The 15071-nt window shown below is 42.4% G+C and overlaps 1 protein-coding gene across 3 annotated transcripts in view; it reads left to right on the top strand.

Moving 5' to 3' along the window:
* The window catches only part of ntrk3b (neurotrophic tyrosine kinase, receptor, type 3b), a 135500-nt gene extending 120891 nt beyond the window's left edge, over window positions 1-14609 (top strand). For all 3 annotated transcript variants that reach the window (XM_085908081.1, XM_085908082.1, XM_085908083.1), the window contains 3 exons: window positions 1192-1435; window positions 10689-10847; window positions 11292-14609. In XM_085908081.1, the coding sequence (XP_085764207.1) occupies window positions 1192-1435; window positions 10689-10847; window positions 11292-11477 (589 nt within the window). In that variant the 3' untranslated portion in view covers window positions 11478-14609. The remainder of the gene's footprint in view (window positions 1-1191; window positions 1436-10688; window positions 10848-11291) is intronic.
* Window positions 14610-15071: the final 462 nt, after the last annotated feature.

A 15071-nucleotide genomic window follows, 5' to 3' on the forward strand; every position in this document is an offset into this window, starting at 1 on the left:
CTATTGATCAAACTTCAAATGTGAGCAAAACTGCAAACACACACACACAGTTTGATTTGTGTGCTCAGGGAAACATTTCCATTACCAAAGCAGCTCCCAAACCCTACCAAAATAAAAGTAGAGATTTTGTCCAATCGTTAACATTGCCTCCTATTGGCAATTAGAAGTAATGCAGGTTTACTGACGTATAATGCTGATGGATGGGCAGAAAACTGGATCCATGTCTTTTTTTTAGTTAGTCAAATTGTCAGTCATTTCAAATGAGGGCAAAACACTTTTAAGAAGACAAGACGGTTGTCTAAAAATATGTTTTATATTTAATTTAACGACATGAAAATCACTCACTCACTCAAGCACATGGCAAGACGGTGAAGCCTCCGCTCGTCATCTTGCATTACAGATTCATTATTAGCCTCGCTCTCCGAGCACAAAACCTTTAATTGGCCTAAATGTGACAGATGGAAACAGAATGACAGACAGCCCGTGTTGCGTGTTTGTGTGTGCCTGTGCGCTGCCGCCGTCTCGTAATCACAGCGACGAGAAGGTGATGAGGACAGCGGGATCTTCACGCCGGGATGTTGAGGGGTGCGAGTCGTCTTCGTCACCCATAAATTGAATTTTTTTTTTAAATATATTTATGGAAATGAGCTCTTAATCTGCGCTCGTGGCACCTCAAAACAACTCCTCATGGGGCGAATGGCATGATTAGATAACACATCTCGACCTCAAAATGACATCGATGGTGAATCAGAATGAAAGCCGATGAAACTCAAAATTAAACCTATGACGATACTTTTACAATATTTACTAAACGGCTAATAATACGAATGACCAAAGCAGCTTAAGTTGATAGACTAAAGCATTCACTTACTTTGGTTGTTTCACAGAGTTGCCACTAGGTGGCAGACCGAACAACCACCTAGGCAAGTTTTGCCTAATTTAATCTGTTAATGGAAATTCATAAATAACATGGTGAGTGAATACACGTAACAATTCACAACAAAACCCATCACGATTTACAACAAGAGAACCTCCAGGCATGATGGGTATTCCAAAGCCTTCGCAGTATTAATGGCCAGTTTGCGGCTTGCTAAAAGCTAACCTAGCAGTTTTCATCTTTCCTCTCAAATAGCACAAACAAATTTGAGTCATCCAATTTGTTAACCCCAAGTATGATTGTCCTCAACGCAGAGCCCACGGCCCGGACGCCATGATCCTGGTGGACGGCCAGCCGTTACAGTCCAACGGCGAGCTGGGCCTCTCCCAGATGCTGCACATCGCCTCCCAAATCGCGGCGGGCATGGTCTACCTGGCCTCGCAGCACTTTGTCCACCGAGACCTGGCCACCCGCAACTGCCTGGTGGGCAACGGCTTGCTGGTCAAGATCGGCGACTTCGGCATGTCAAGGGACATCTACAGCAGTGACTACTACAGGGTAAGACGGACATGTGACACATTCAGTCAGTCTGTCATATTTAGGATAACTGAGCTCGAGTAGATTCAGGTTATGTGGGCCATATTAAACTTAGTTGTGGCATATTAAGGTTATGTGTCGCATGTTAAAAAAAAGGTTATGTTGGCATTTAAAGTTTATGTGCCATGTAGCTGTGTGGTGTATTCAGGTTACGGGTGAGATATTCAGGTTATGTCTGGTCATATTCAGGTTATGTTGACAAGTTTATGCATGCTATGTCAAGGCCTTACGTGGTGTATTAAAGTTATATGTGGCATATTATGATTATGTAGGTGAGGCTATTATGTAGCATATTAAAATGATGGGTGGCATATTTATATGCCATGTCAGGGTCATGTGTGGCGTGTTCAGGTTATGGCATGTCAAGGTGTGGTAGGCCGATACTAAGGTTAATTGTGGGATATTGAGGCGTCGACAGAGTTCACGTGTGGAAAATTTGAATCGGATATTGGGGACAAGTGGTGAAGCAGCATGTGGCTCGATGTCTATGGGTATTCTTTGTTTGCTTTGATCCTGGTAACTGAAAATTATTGGATGTTAGAGAAGGCAAGAGGGAGAGACGGAGATTTTTTTAAATTATTATTATTAATTTATTTATTTGTTTACTTCATTTTTTTCTGAGTCGCGATTAATCGGCAATGAATTTAGAACTGATCAGGACAATGACATCAATAAATCAATAAAAAAACTACTTTTAATTGGACAGCCATCATATTCATCCTCTTACCAGTATTCTTTTTTTTTTTTCCTTTTCACCTGTCATAAATGAATCAGCGGGAAATCAGCACATCAGTGGCAGAGTCTCATACTAAACCTGCGAGTGTGCACCGAGGGAGCTCGGTAGACCGTAATAGCATCACGTTTGTCTTCCTCCCACCACTCCGTCCCAAAAGAAAGCGAAGCGTGTGTCAACACCAGAGAAGTGTCCAGAATAGCCATCAAAGCTGAGCCACTACATGCCCGGCATGAAGGCACAGCCTGGTAACCGAGGCGCCTTGTTTGGCATCTTCAATGTCGACTGTGCAAATATTTCCCCGTCCAGTCCCCCCCCCCAGCCGTTCTGCAGGGACGTGCCGTGTGCGAGAATTTAGTGTCATTGCAATTCCGAGCGTGTCGTCCAACACGGTTAGCATTCCTCTAGTAGCCTCTTGGGCTTATTTGTGCTCATTACAACGGCCTAGAGGGAGCTTTATTACTGATTTGACCTAGTTTAATTCATTCATAATAACAGAAGGGTAGGTGTATTTCCGCTGGGAGAGTGGCTAATGCTAACAGTACTACAATGGAAAAATTTATATTCGAACACATTGAAAATATGCCAAATTCTGTAGAAATGTGTTTTTGAAGTTCAGGAAATAAATAGGAAGCGCTTACGTATTTATTGCAGGTATCTTCAATCTTCCAGGTCAAGTCAAGGTCTCGCCTCGTCCAACTGTCAAATTGTGTTTAATTGATAAACATGAACTAACATGCTACATGCTATTACAGAGTGTGTACACATTTAAATTTGTTACTACGGTAGCTTGTTCTGAAAATGTGAATCGAATGAATCAATCAATTTTATGATGTAAGGAAAGGCGACAAATAAACATAAGTTAAATGGATTCAAGTTCTTCCAGCGACCGTTTTTCTTTTTTTTTTAGTTTTCTTTATCTCACTCATAGGGGAATTTATGAGGAAATCTTTTTAGCCGGCTTGAATAATTTATTGAGTCATTTGCTGATTCGGTGCACGTACGTGCACACTGCAGTCAGGAACCGGAGAAGGACGTCATCATGTATGTTGAATGAGGACATTCGTTAAAATGTATCTTGTATGAGAACGTCTAACAAAAGCAGGAATGGGATTCTGTGCATGTTGCACATACAAAACAAAATTGTTACCAGTAGTCCTTTTGATGGCTATAGTGTACAAATGTAGTATGCAGTTTTTGACTCTGGGGAAAGCTAGTAAGTTAGCTAACATTAGCTCATAGCTAACTAGCCTGTGTGAGCTGCAATTTTTTGGAAGAAGTTTGCATGTTTTATTTCAACCACCTAATTTGCTTCCTAAATTTCCATTTTCATTCATGTCCGAGCGAACCAGCAACAGCAGTTTTTCATCGTATCACATCAAGTGTTTTCTCAGGGGATAAAAAGCAAATTTTCGCATGTAATCGTAGGTATTTGTCGAGCATGTATACCCTCATGTCTTTTTTTCACACGCAGTGAGGCGTTACTATTGCTGGGTTGTCAAAACAGAATCAAGGTGGGCTTGCTTCTCTTTTGTCTCATGCAACAATTAATTCTTTCTGTGTTAGAATTAAACAAAGGTTGCAGATGGAAGAGAGATGACTACAAACTGCTTGTTAGAGTAAAATTAAAAACAGGGGTGTCTGTCAGGTAAAAAAGATTTACGTTGTGTGTTGCCCACAGGAGGATAGGATAAAAACAACCCCCTCCCCCCCCCGAAGGGCTTACTTGCAGCAGGAGTGCTTTTTGTTTGTTTTGGGCGAAACTGAAAAAGCGGACTCGAGGAACGAGAGGAAGAGAAGATACAGACAATAATATTAGATGGCCTTTTTGTTAAGAGAGCATGGAGTGCTTTGACGCAAAGGCATTTCATTTTGTGTTTAATCTTTTAAATAGGAAATCGTAAATCGGACTTACCTTTTTCTATACCAAGATTAAATGATCAATTTTTTGGGAGAACTGTAAAAATCTATAAACAGATTTAAGGCCAGAATCTGCGGGGGGGGGGGGGGGGGTCATTACAGTAGGTAAATGTGTTTTTGTGCCTCTTTGAAGGACGTCTATGTAGTTATACAGAGCCTTGTTGCTTCTACCTGCTTTGCTTTGAAGACAAACGGTCCCCAGGTTTTTCTCCTCTCTCAAGGATCAAACATGCTCTTCTTCCTCTGCATTATTTATCGAGCGGCAGCGGGATTGTGCTAATGAGTGCGCAGGTTATATTTATTACCCGGCACTGCACCGTGTAAAGGAAAACACCATTTTTTTTCATCCTCATGCTGCCCCTTTACACACAATCTGATTCTTTATTATTGTTGTTGTTTTTGACCTGCTATGATGTCAAAACATAAAACATACCTGATGGAAGTAACTGCCAGACAGCTGTTCCCTGGCTGAGGAATGACATGCATTTCAGTCATTCCATCCCAAGATTTCTTCTTTCACAACATATATGTCTTTTTTCCTCCCTCACATTTCAGTGCAAGTATGTGAGGTCCAACCTGACGCCTCATTGGAAGCCGGTGGCAGGATATTCCAAATGTGCAGATTGGTGTGTAATTAAAATTTCAGGAAGTTTGCTATCACAGGGAGGCATGCAAATAATTGACACTCTCTCTCTCTCTCTCTCTCTCTCTCTCTCTCTCTCTCTCTCTCTCTCTCTCTCTCTATATATATATATATATATATATATATATATATATATATATAAAATATATATATATATATATTTATATATTTATTTATTTTATTATGATTTTTTATTATTAATTATTTTTTTTAGCTTCACAGATATTGTATATTCTCATATTATGTTAAAAATACATATTTTCCTGTGCATTTTACTCTTAAGGTCCAAAACTTCTTTTTAGTAAAACAAGGGATTGGAGATGCCGTCACATTAAGAGTCAAGTTGGTGTCGTAAAAATAAAATAATTATTATAATTATTCTCATCATTCTCCGTCAACATCGTGTTGAGAATCCGGCGAGATTGTGCATGAGAGGAGTGAGGAATTCTTTTTTTGTGGCCTGTGTAAACCGGATTAGTGGTCCGCCTGTCCCACCGTGGCAGGGGAGTGATTGGATTAACGGCATAGAGAGCGCAGCGGCGCGGCGGGAGGATAGATTACCGGCTCCGGTCGGGGCTTGTCGATGGGCGCTCGGCAGTGCCCCCGCTGCTAGCCCGAGAAGGTCTTCGACGTCTTGAAGGGGGCCCTACCGATAACCATCTCGACGTGTACCATCTCCCTGTGCCGTTATATCTTTTCCCACAGCTCCAGCAGTTCACTTTTGGACACTCTGATGTCCATTAGGCTTCTTGGACTGCAGTGCTGCTGAGTGCAGATAAAGCAAGTATTGGCTCGGCCGACTTGCATACTTGTGGGCGGCGGAAAGATCAAAAGCGCTGTGTGCTACTTCTATCACACCGGTGTGTGTTCAGCAGTTAGCAGATACACGCAGCGTGCGTACATATTTGTTTAAAAGGTTATTTCAAGGTCATCTCTATTGGTATAAGCATGAGCTGATGAGTTAGCACTTAGCATAAGAAGGTTTTGAGCCAATCGGAAGCTTGAATAAAAAATCAGAGGCTTGTATCTCTCATGCCGGTACCTCTTGAATCGTAGATGAAGTCAAAACTTGGAGTTAAGATGAAATCAAGAAAACTAAGACCAGTGCAATAAAAACCAAGTCAATATGTCTGAGTCCGAGATGAGACCAAGAACGCCCAACATTGATCTGTAAATTATAAATTCAGATCAAGGCTAATAAATCCCTCAAGGCTGAGAGCTCTTATATTATTTTTGAAACCTGTCCTGAAAGATATTGTGCACTACAACTTGCAGCAGCAGCGACGGCAAACTTATTCCAAAATCTATTAAATAAGTTTGATCACACCACAAAGACCTCAAATGTGATTTTTTTAACTGGGGCGGGGCAAACGATTTCCTTCCTGGTAACTGATGCGTGGCGTTATTGAACAAGATGTGGCTAATCGAACTGTGGCAGGCGTCAGGCTAATTGCTGTTGAACGACTTACGAATTAACACTTTCAACTGTCTCAGCGGGGGCTGATTGTGTTTTTTTTTGGTTTTGGAATTATCTCGAGAGTAAGCTGGCAGTTCTTAGCAGTAAGCATGTGTCCTCCCCTCGCCCAGTCTTTGACATGCAGCTAATACCTCAGATACCCTCTGGCTACAATCCTAGTGTGACTGCAGAATCGGTGAGAAAAATATTTTCTTGACTGGGATGCAACTAAATGCGACACTTAACCCCTGGCAGGATTAGCGGCAGGCATTTTTGAGCGGGGCGACGCACAGGTGCAAATGTGTCTGAATGTGTTACTGTCAACAAATTGGGTCTGAAAAATAAAGCTCAGTAAATCCCCGACTGGACCTGCAGATAAACGCGTGAGACGCTTACAAATTCAACAAACTATCAGCCATTTGATCTTCTCGACAGGGCTACCAAATGTGTTTAGATTTCAGCCGGTAAGGAAAAGAATTGGAAAATGATACACTTCATTTGTTTTGCTGAAACATCAGAAAAGTCTGAAATTCAATGGACTGTGCTTTCGACCAGTAGTCAGCATTTGGGCGCGCTTGAAAGCTTTTTTTTTTTTTTTTAAAGTGGACTTCCAGGCGAGGTGTGTCGATACCCTCTTATGTAAAACGTGAGGACGGTTCGGTACGATGTCTTGTCACATGGGAGTTTGATTTGTTTAGGAAGGTCTTCTCCAGATGTGCTCCCGATTGACACACAGCTGCTTCAAAGGCAAGCGTGAAGGACGAGCGAAAAGGCAAATGAGAGACGTCAAGTCAGCAAGTTAAAGTTGACGAAGTGCTAGAGCCGGAGGACGTTGCGTATTAACGCCCGGGGAAGAAGCTGCATGTTTGGCAGCTTGTCAAATCTGCCGCTTCTTTTACGAGCATCGCGGAGATCCAGACGCCGTGTCAAGCTGACACGGCGAGAACGTGTTTGCCTTTCAAAGCAAAGAAGGCAATTAGCAAAGAAGACAGCATTTTCCGTTGATTGTTTTGTGCAGAAAATGTCACTCAGCGTATCCGACGACGATGTTTTTTTTTCTTTGTACTGTATTTGAAGTGAGGATGAACGTAGACATGGTTGGACAGATTAGTGGAGGAATTGATGGAAGAGTGTATGAGATATGGGCCGACAGAAAACTAAATTAAGAATCGAAAGGTTGAACAGATGACGGATTGATGGAAAGAATAGATCGACCGATGGTATGGATGGATGGAGAGATGAATGGATGAATAAAAAGAAGAGATGAGTGAACCTGAAACCAGGGTCGGACAAATAGACGAAAGGACACAACCGGTGATGGTTGGGGGGACAGGTTGACAGACGATTGGAAACAATAGATGATTAGCCGATGGTTGACCAACAAATGGATGGACAGATGGACAACTAAATAGACTGTAAAAGCATGAAAGAACAAACAAGATGGAGTATGGAAAATGAATTGAGAGTTCTACAGATTGTTGGACAGATGGAGGACCAGACAGACTGCTAAATGGGAAGAATCTAGAAATGATGATAAACGAATGGTCAGATGCATGAATGGGTGGATGGAGAGAAGGTGATGGATAGTCAATGGATTTGACTCCACTGACCATGCACGGATGGCGAGATGGTCGAATGGATGGACAGCGACAAGCTGCATGGCAGCTCATTTGGACAGACGGATGAATCGAAGCCATCGATGGACCAATGGATGCAAGAGTGGCGAGATACTTGATAGGATGGAGACAACGGATGACTGACCCAAGCTAACGGTCAATAAATACGGTTAGGGATGATTGGTAGTATTCTTAAAGGTCCAGCTCAGTTCTTTAGTTAGTAGTGCTACTAATTCTTGGCGAATATGTCAAGTGATAGATTCCTGTCGAGAATTTTCACGCACCGCAGCTTTATGTAGCCCGGTGTTGCCGTAGAATTGTGTGTCGCATCATTTCCCAGACAACAACAGATTGACTACCCCGACTTTGCTTAGACACTAACGGGCTATCATTTTCAAAAAACACTTTGTAGTAGAGCCAAATAACTTTGCGAAGGGGTTATGGTCATTTCTCGTAAATTCCGCCGGCTCGGATTGCAAAATGAGCAAGGCGGCAGACGCAACAAAATACTGAAGTCAGGACCTCCATTGATTGGAATCTTTTGTACTCTCTAACGATTCTCTTAAGGGTGGAACCAAAGCACTACGCTAAATCGCCGCGTACTAACAGCGAAGATAAATTTGTTCCTCCACCGGTTGGCTTGGATGCAGCGGCCGTGTTATTTATATGATCTGTCAATAGCGTAATTCGACCCCCCTGGTCCGAGACCCCGTCGTAATCTCCGTGATCTGTGTGATTAATATCGTCTTAACGCGTGGAGCAGAACCGCGCAATACCGCGCCGCTCTTCGCCACATTCGTCTTGTCCAGCTCATCGCCGTTGTGATTAAAGCAGCCGCACGCGGGCACCAGAAAGAGGGAAATAGATTTTTAAAAGCCGTCCCTGCAAATGAAAGCTGAGGGGCTAGATGATGAATGGATGATTGTTTGATCGATTAATATCCGAGCCTTGGAGGATTTACAGCGACGGCGACTTCATTTCATGTTCGGATGCCTTTGAAGCCATTAAAGAGATCACAGCGTGCGCGCATCTTTTCTCAGCCTTCCCCACTTTTGCTTTGGCTGCTTCCAGTGCACAGGTTGACATGTTCATAGGGAACCTTTATAGAGCAAAAGTCAATTTGCTGGTTTATTTAGACGCAAGTACAAATTGGTGGGAGGAGGTTTTGGAATGATTCTTGTAACAACAAGGTACTCAAACAAATAGACAGATGTGGGGATGGATGGTCAGAAAGCTGGATAGAAAAATGTGTGAACAGGTATGGATAGATGGTAGAACTGTCCGGAGAATGGATGGAAAAGGCACCACACATTCATGGCGCAATGAATTCATGAATGAAAGGGGCAGAAGAAAATATGGTCGTACCAAATGATGAGTGATTGTACAGCCAAGTAGATCCATGGTTGGTTGGACGAATGGATCAAGTCACGGATGCCCAGATGGAGTGACAAATGGACAGATTTATTGATGGATAGGCAGAAGAAGGGTGGATGGTCAGACCACTTGAAAGATGAATAAAAAGGATGGATGGACGAACAGATGGATGGATGATTGGACTGACGGACGGATGGAGGAATGGATATCCTGCCAGAGACGAAGGACGTACAGATAAATAAATGAACTGATGAACAGCTGTATGTTCATTCGGATCGATGACGATTGAGTGGATGGATGAGCAGAGGATCAGGATATATAGATGAATAAAACGGAGGACGGACAGATGTGTAAATGAACAATACGTTTAAAGACGTATTTTTATGATGTGGCCTTTAATTAACCTGTAGTAGCCGATTCGGCTGGAGTTTGTTTTTGCTCCCTCTCCCCGACCCCACTCCCCCCACCCCTCCCCGGCTGGGGAGGTGGTTAGGTGACACCCAAGCTGACGACGGCTATCTAGATTCTCGTGGACCAATTCAGCATGAGGGATCTGCAGCGGAATACCCTCCTAGAGGACACTGCCAGGACAATCGAAGGCACCTCCGACAGCTCTTCGCTTTGGCCTGGACATCCACTTTTTGATTTCCATATGATGTATTTTATGTGCCCTCTTTGCATCCATTGCAGCCTGGTGATCCTGAAAGGGGGATCCTTCCATCTGTGGTCCCTTCTCAAGGTTTCTCATTTTTCCCCTGGTAGGGGTTTTTGAGTTTTTCCTTGCCCTTTTGGGAGCCCAAGATCAGGGGATGCTTTGAGAATAATTGTCAATTGATTGTCTATGTGAAGCCCTTTGAGACTGCTTGTGATTTAGGGCTATACAAATAAACTTGACTTGACTTGACTTAACAAACTGACATTGGGTATGAGTGGAAAGATGATTGGACTCGAGGATTAATGACTCCGTGGCCAAATGGATGTATGGATGATTGTTTCCTGGATTAATACCGTGCCTCGGAGGATTTAACCTGACTTCTTTTCATATCGGGCTGCCTTTGGATTCATTCAAAGAGATTCCACCTGGCTTTGCCTGCGATATGAATACATACGTCGCCTATAGCGTATGAATGTAAACAGACATTTGCATGAATATAAGCAACGGCTTTTCAATAGTTACTATCTACAAAGTGACTTCCTCGGAGTGCTTAGCAAAGGTTTCCGCTTTCGTCGACAAAGGTGTTGTTTAAAAAGCCTAAAGGATTTCACCAATGTGTGATGGAACAGGTGGCGGATGATTCTTAGCCATCCAGCGGCGATGGCGGCAAAAATTCATGAGATGTTAAACCAACGGTATCACTTACATGCAAGGACACTTAATCCCCCCGACGCCCGGGAGTTACGTTGATGACTGAATATTCTCCTGAGTGTATTCGTGGGTTGTTTATTGCCTAATCTCCTTCTTCTCCAATCAGGTCGGAGGACACACTATGCTACCCATCCGCTGGATGCCTCCCGAGAGCATCATGTACCGGAAGTTCTCCACAGAGAGCGACGTGTGGAGCTTCGGTGTTATTTTGTGGGAGATCTTCACATACGGCAAGCAGCCTTGGTTTCAGCTCGGTAACAACGAGGTAAGCGGTTTCGTTTTTCACATTCATTTGTTTTCTCATTGGTCGACTATAAGTGGCTACCTTGAAGACAAACTCAAAGATTAAAATTGGGGATAGTCCCAAGTGTGTCAGTGTCAAAACAACAATTATTCACGCGGCTAATCGGAGCACAAGCGCAACAAAGGTAACAATCGGTCATCCCGTTAGCGAGGTCCTAACGTAGCCGCCCACTCAGTTAACACCGCTCCTTTCCAATTCTTAATAAAGATCCACTTTGTGTTGATCAAAACAGGAGACAAATCAAGTTTGAATGAACCAATTTTCCACAACCTTGAGTCATGATCAGGCTGTTTTAGCAAACATTTTTGTCAAGACAAAGATTTAGGACCATGCTCCAATTCCAATCATGATTGACTCAAATTCCCCCCCGTCCCACATGGGTAATGTTTTTCAACCCGCCCGCAGGTCATCGACTGCATCACGCAGGGTCGCGTGCTGGACCGACCCCGCGTTTGCCCCAAGGAGGTGTACGATATCATGCTAGGCTGCTGGCAGCGTGAGCCGCAACAGCGGCTCAACATCAAGGACATCCAGAAGGTCCTGTTCGCCATGGGGAAGGCCACGCCCGTCTACCTTGATATCCTGGGCTAGAGACTCATCCAGTACGGGAATAGCGAAAAACCGACCCCCCACCCTCCCCCTCCCGAGCCCCTGCGTCACTGTCGAGGAAAACCACCTACAATGTTTGGGAAGGACTTAAGTGCCTGCAACACTTTTGGATATAGTGGATAAAACAACAAACAACAAAAACAACAAAAAATACGCACTTTTACATTTTGTTTACTTGCTGTACAGGTTTGAAGACATTTCTTTTTCCCCTTCCCCACAAAAAAAACCCAACAGATATTGAGATTGACAACGAAAAAGGGCCACAGTTTGATAGGAAGAGTTAGAACCCACCTTGGCGTTTGGTTTTATGAATATATATAGAAATGTGACATATATTTTATATTTATTTGTTTGTTTTTTCGTTTTTGTCGAGGTCCCGGCAGGGCGCCGCCCGCCCTGCCCGAGACGCCGCCGACCAAAACTGTTGAGACTTTTCAAAAGGATGGAAGCCTTACTTTGCACTCTGATTGGCTGGAATGCGATGCGGCGGCGGGAAACGGAAAGGACCAATCAGACAAACAGACAAATCTATTTTAATTTAAAAAGGAAAAAGAAAAAGAGAATGTACATATTGTAAAGTTCTACGTGTCAAAAGTTATGTTAACTTATTTTTTGCCAACTTTTATTTCCCATTCCTTTTTTCTGACTGTGATCTGGGTGGCTGACAGTGAGCCGACCGCCGGTGGTAAAAGCCACAAAGAAAGACTTTGGCGTCACGCCACCTCACTGCTACACTCGCTCGGGACATTGCGTTCCTGCGGCCCGTGCTTCTCACGCACACAAACGCGCTGTCGTTTTTAGATTGAGGGGAAAACTGCTTTTTTTTTTTTTTTGAAAACCAGAGTAAGAAGTTAGCTATTTTTGGTTGCAGGTGTTTTCCCCTCTTGCAAGGAAACTCACAGAAGAAACTTGAGACTTTAATAATTCAACATTTTCTTTCTTTGCTTATCTGCTTTCTTGCCGGGAGTTAGCCGAGGCACTCGCTCTTATGTTCAAGAGAAAAGCCACCGCCGTCAAGAGAGAGGCTCAATATAACTCGGAAACAGGCTAAAGCAAAAACATAAGAGGAGTATTTACGCAAAGAGTGATCTTAGCGTCAGGTGGAATTAGGATCTATAAATTTACACATTTCTGCCAGTAGGAGGCGCTTCTGGTTGTGGTCTTTTGTCAAAATGTGGAGATAACGAGTCATCAAGCTTGGTGGGCAGACCCCGACCGAACCGGACTGGCTTCCTGTGCCTTTAGGGCCTCTATTTTTTTTTTGTGGGTCTGCTCCTGTCAGACATGGCCACCAAATTTTATGTTCTCAATGAACCTGGTTTTTGGCCTGAGTTTTTTTTTTTTTTACCTTGTGGTGCTGCAGAGTTATTAGAATTTCATGTTTGTGTGTGAATCGTCAAACTTTGCCACCAAATTCTACACACAAGCAAGAAAAATTCACAATTTAGCATCGCCCATTTGTCTAGTATGTGAAGTTAAAATTTGACATGGCTACGAAATCTCATTTTGCGCAGTGAAACTGTCTTTGATGGCTATATTTTCAAAAAAAAAAAAATCTGGTGGAGCTTGATACTAACTAATTGATTTGGTGAAGAAACAGGAAATGTTTTTGCGCAGCGACGGCAATTAGATACTAATCAACGTGCTAGCACTCGCTAGCGTTCTTGGAAAACACATTTAGCCTGAGCTCATTCCAAAAAAGATGACAGAAAGTATAAATAAGTTCGCCTGTATATTACATTTTAGGTTCATTGTGAAATTCGTGTGAGAGTCCAAAATGTAGGTTTTTGAGAGTAGTGTAAGTTTGTCGCCCAAACTTGTAGAGGAAGTTGCAACCCCCACGAGACTGCTAGCCAGCGAGCTCCGCCGGGACTCAACAAACCAGATTAGTGCTTAATTAGCCAACATCAGATGAACTGGAAAATCTTTTTTTTTTTTTTTCATTTCAAGGCCACTGCTTCAGCCTGTTTCCGATAAGGGAAAACGTGACGCTGTGCAAACTGACCGTGTAATTTTATTTTCCCCGTGCTGCACCTCCACCTAAATGTCAACTGCAGAGTGTTTTATCTCGAGAATCTCACCATCAAGAAAAATGTCGCTTATCCTTCACATTTCTTCGTTTTGTTCTTTTATCAGCGAGTTACACATCGTCGCACCCGTGGCCTTTTGAGCGAAGACAAGCTGATAAAAAAAAAAAAAAACAGCCACTTCTGCCTCAAGCAGAACTTTAACGATCTTGCAGTGAACAGCAAATTGCGATGTTTCTTTTCCCCACTCAGTACGTTTACATGTTCGCTTTAGTCCGGCTAACCCCGACGACCTAATCGTAGGAGTATTTGGGAACTGAACTACTGTTTTTCTGTTTGAAATAGTTTCTTCTTTTTCAAATTTTATACTTTGTCATAAAGACTTTGATTTCTGCAAGTGTTATTTCCATCATATTTTTGTAAAAAAAAAAAAAAACCTAGCATCTTTTATCATTTTAGACTTAATCAGTTTTGTGAAATTCTGAATCTCTCCTGAAAATTGATTTGACTGAAGTCAATTTACCATTTTCAAAGTTTTAAATCCAGGACTCAAATGATCATTTTCTTTCATCCACGGCCCAATAGGTAAAAATTTGAAATGGCTACATACATCTCTTTCAGTTGGACTAACCTCCCAAAACGTCATGTAAACATATTGAGTGACCGAGTGTTGAAATGTGCTGCCATGGATGTTTCCTCCTGGACTTTTAGCGACTTTTGTTGTGAGATCTCTCGAGTACGTCGTGACAAGCGCCCACCCTCCTAGAAACTTTTTATGTCTTCTCTTGTGGTGACCATCAAAGACATTCTGACACAAGTTGTGATCATTTGCAGGCTTTCATGGTGAGTTCTTTCTTTTCACGGATGAACTAACAGAACACTTTATATATATATTTTTTGTTTTGTTTTCCCCTTCTTGAGCAAAGCAAACGTTGGCTTCTTCTGACCATGTACTCATGTTACAGAATATAAAAATGTGGTTTAACAGCTGCGGTATATTAAGGTACTGGTACTCCATAATAGCTCTTTGTATTAATGTGACTCTCTTTAAGAAAATGTCTTAAAAACAATCAGATGAGCTCCTTTATTTCCCCTCATTTGTCCTGTCTTATAAAGCTGTGTGAATTTGACAAAAAAAAAAAAAAAAACAATGTCTGCATCCTAATGTTTTCCACACGCATTAGCGGATGAATCCAAAAAGTGAATTTTAAGATGAATAGGCCTGGAAATAACATAACAATAACAAGTAGCGGAAAACACGAAATACAGAAAATCATACGGCCAAGCACATTTGACAAATATAATGGAATGAAAGCATGTTGGCAGTTAACTAATTGGGTCCAATCAACATAAAGGCAAGTTGATATATGACTAATTTCCGGCTAAAATTAACATGCCAATTTGTGTACATGTGTGTGTGTCTGTGTGTGTGTGTTGCGTGACTGATGAATGACTTTGCTTTTTTTGGTCTCATCATTTCCTGGTTTGAAATAGCCTCCTTCCAAAATTCCAATATGCTTCCCCTCAGACTCACCTCCAAAGTGGATTT

This window comes from Syngnathus leptorhynchus, chromosome 3, assembly GCF_054491065.1.
Source record: "Syngnathus leptorhynchus isolate UIUO chromosome 3, UIUO_Slep, whole genome shotgun sequence".
Taxonomy (NCBI): domain Eukaryota; kingdom Metazoa; phylum Chordata; class Actinopteri; order Syngnathiformes; family Syngnathidae; genus Syngnathus; species Syngnathus leptorhynchus.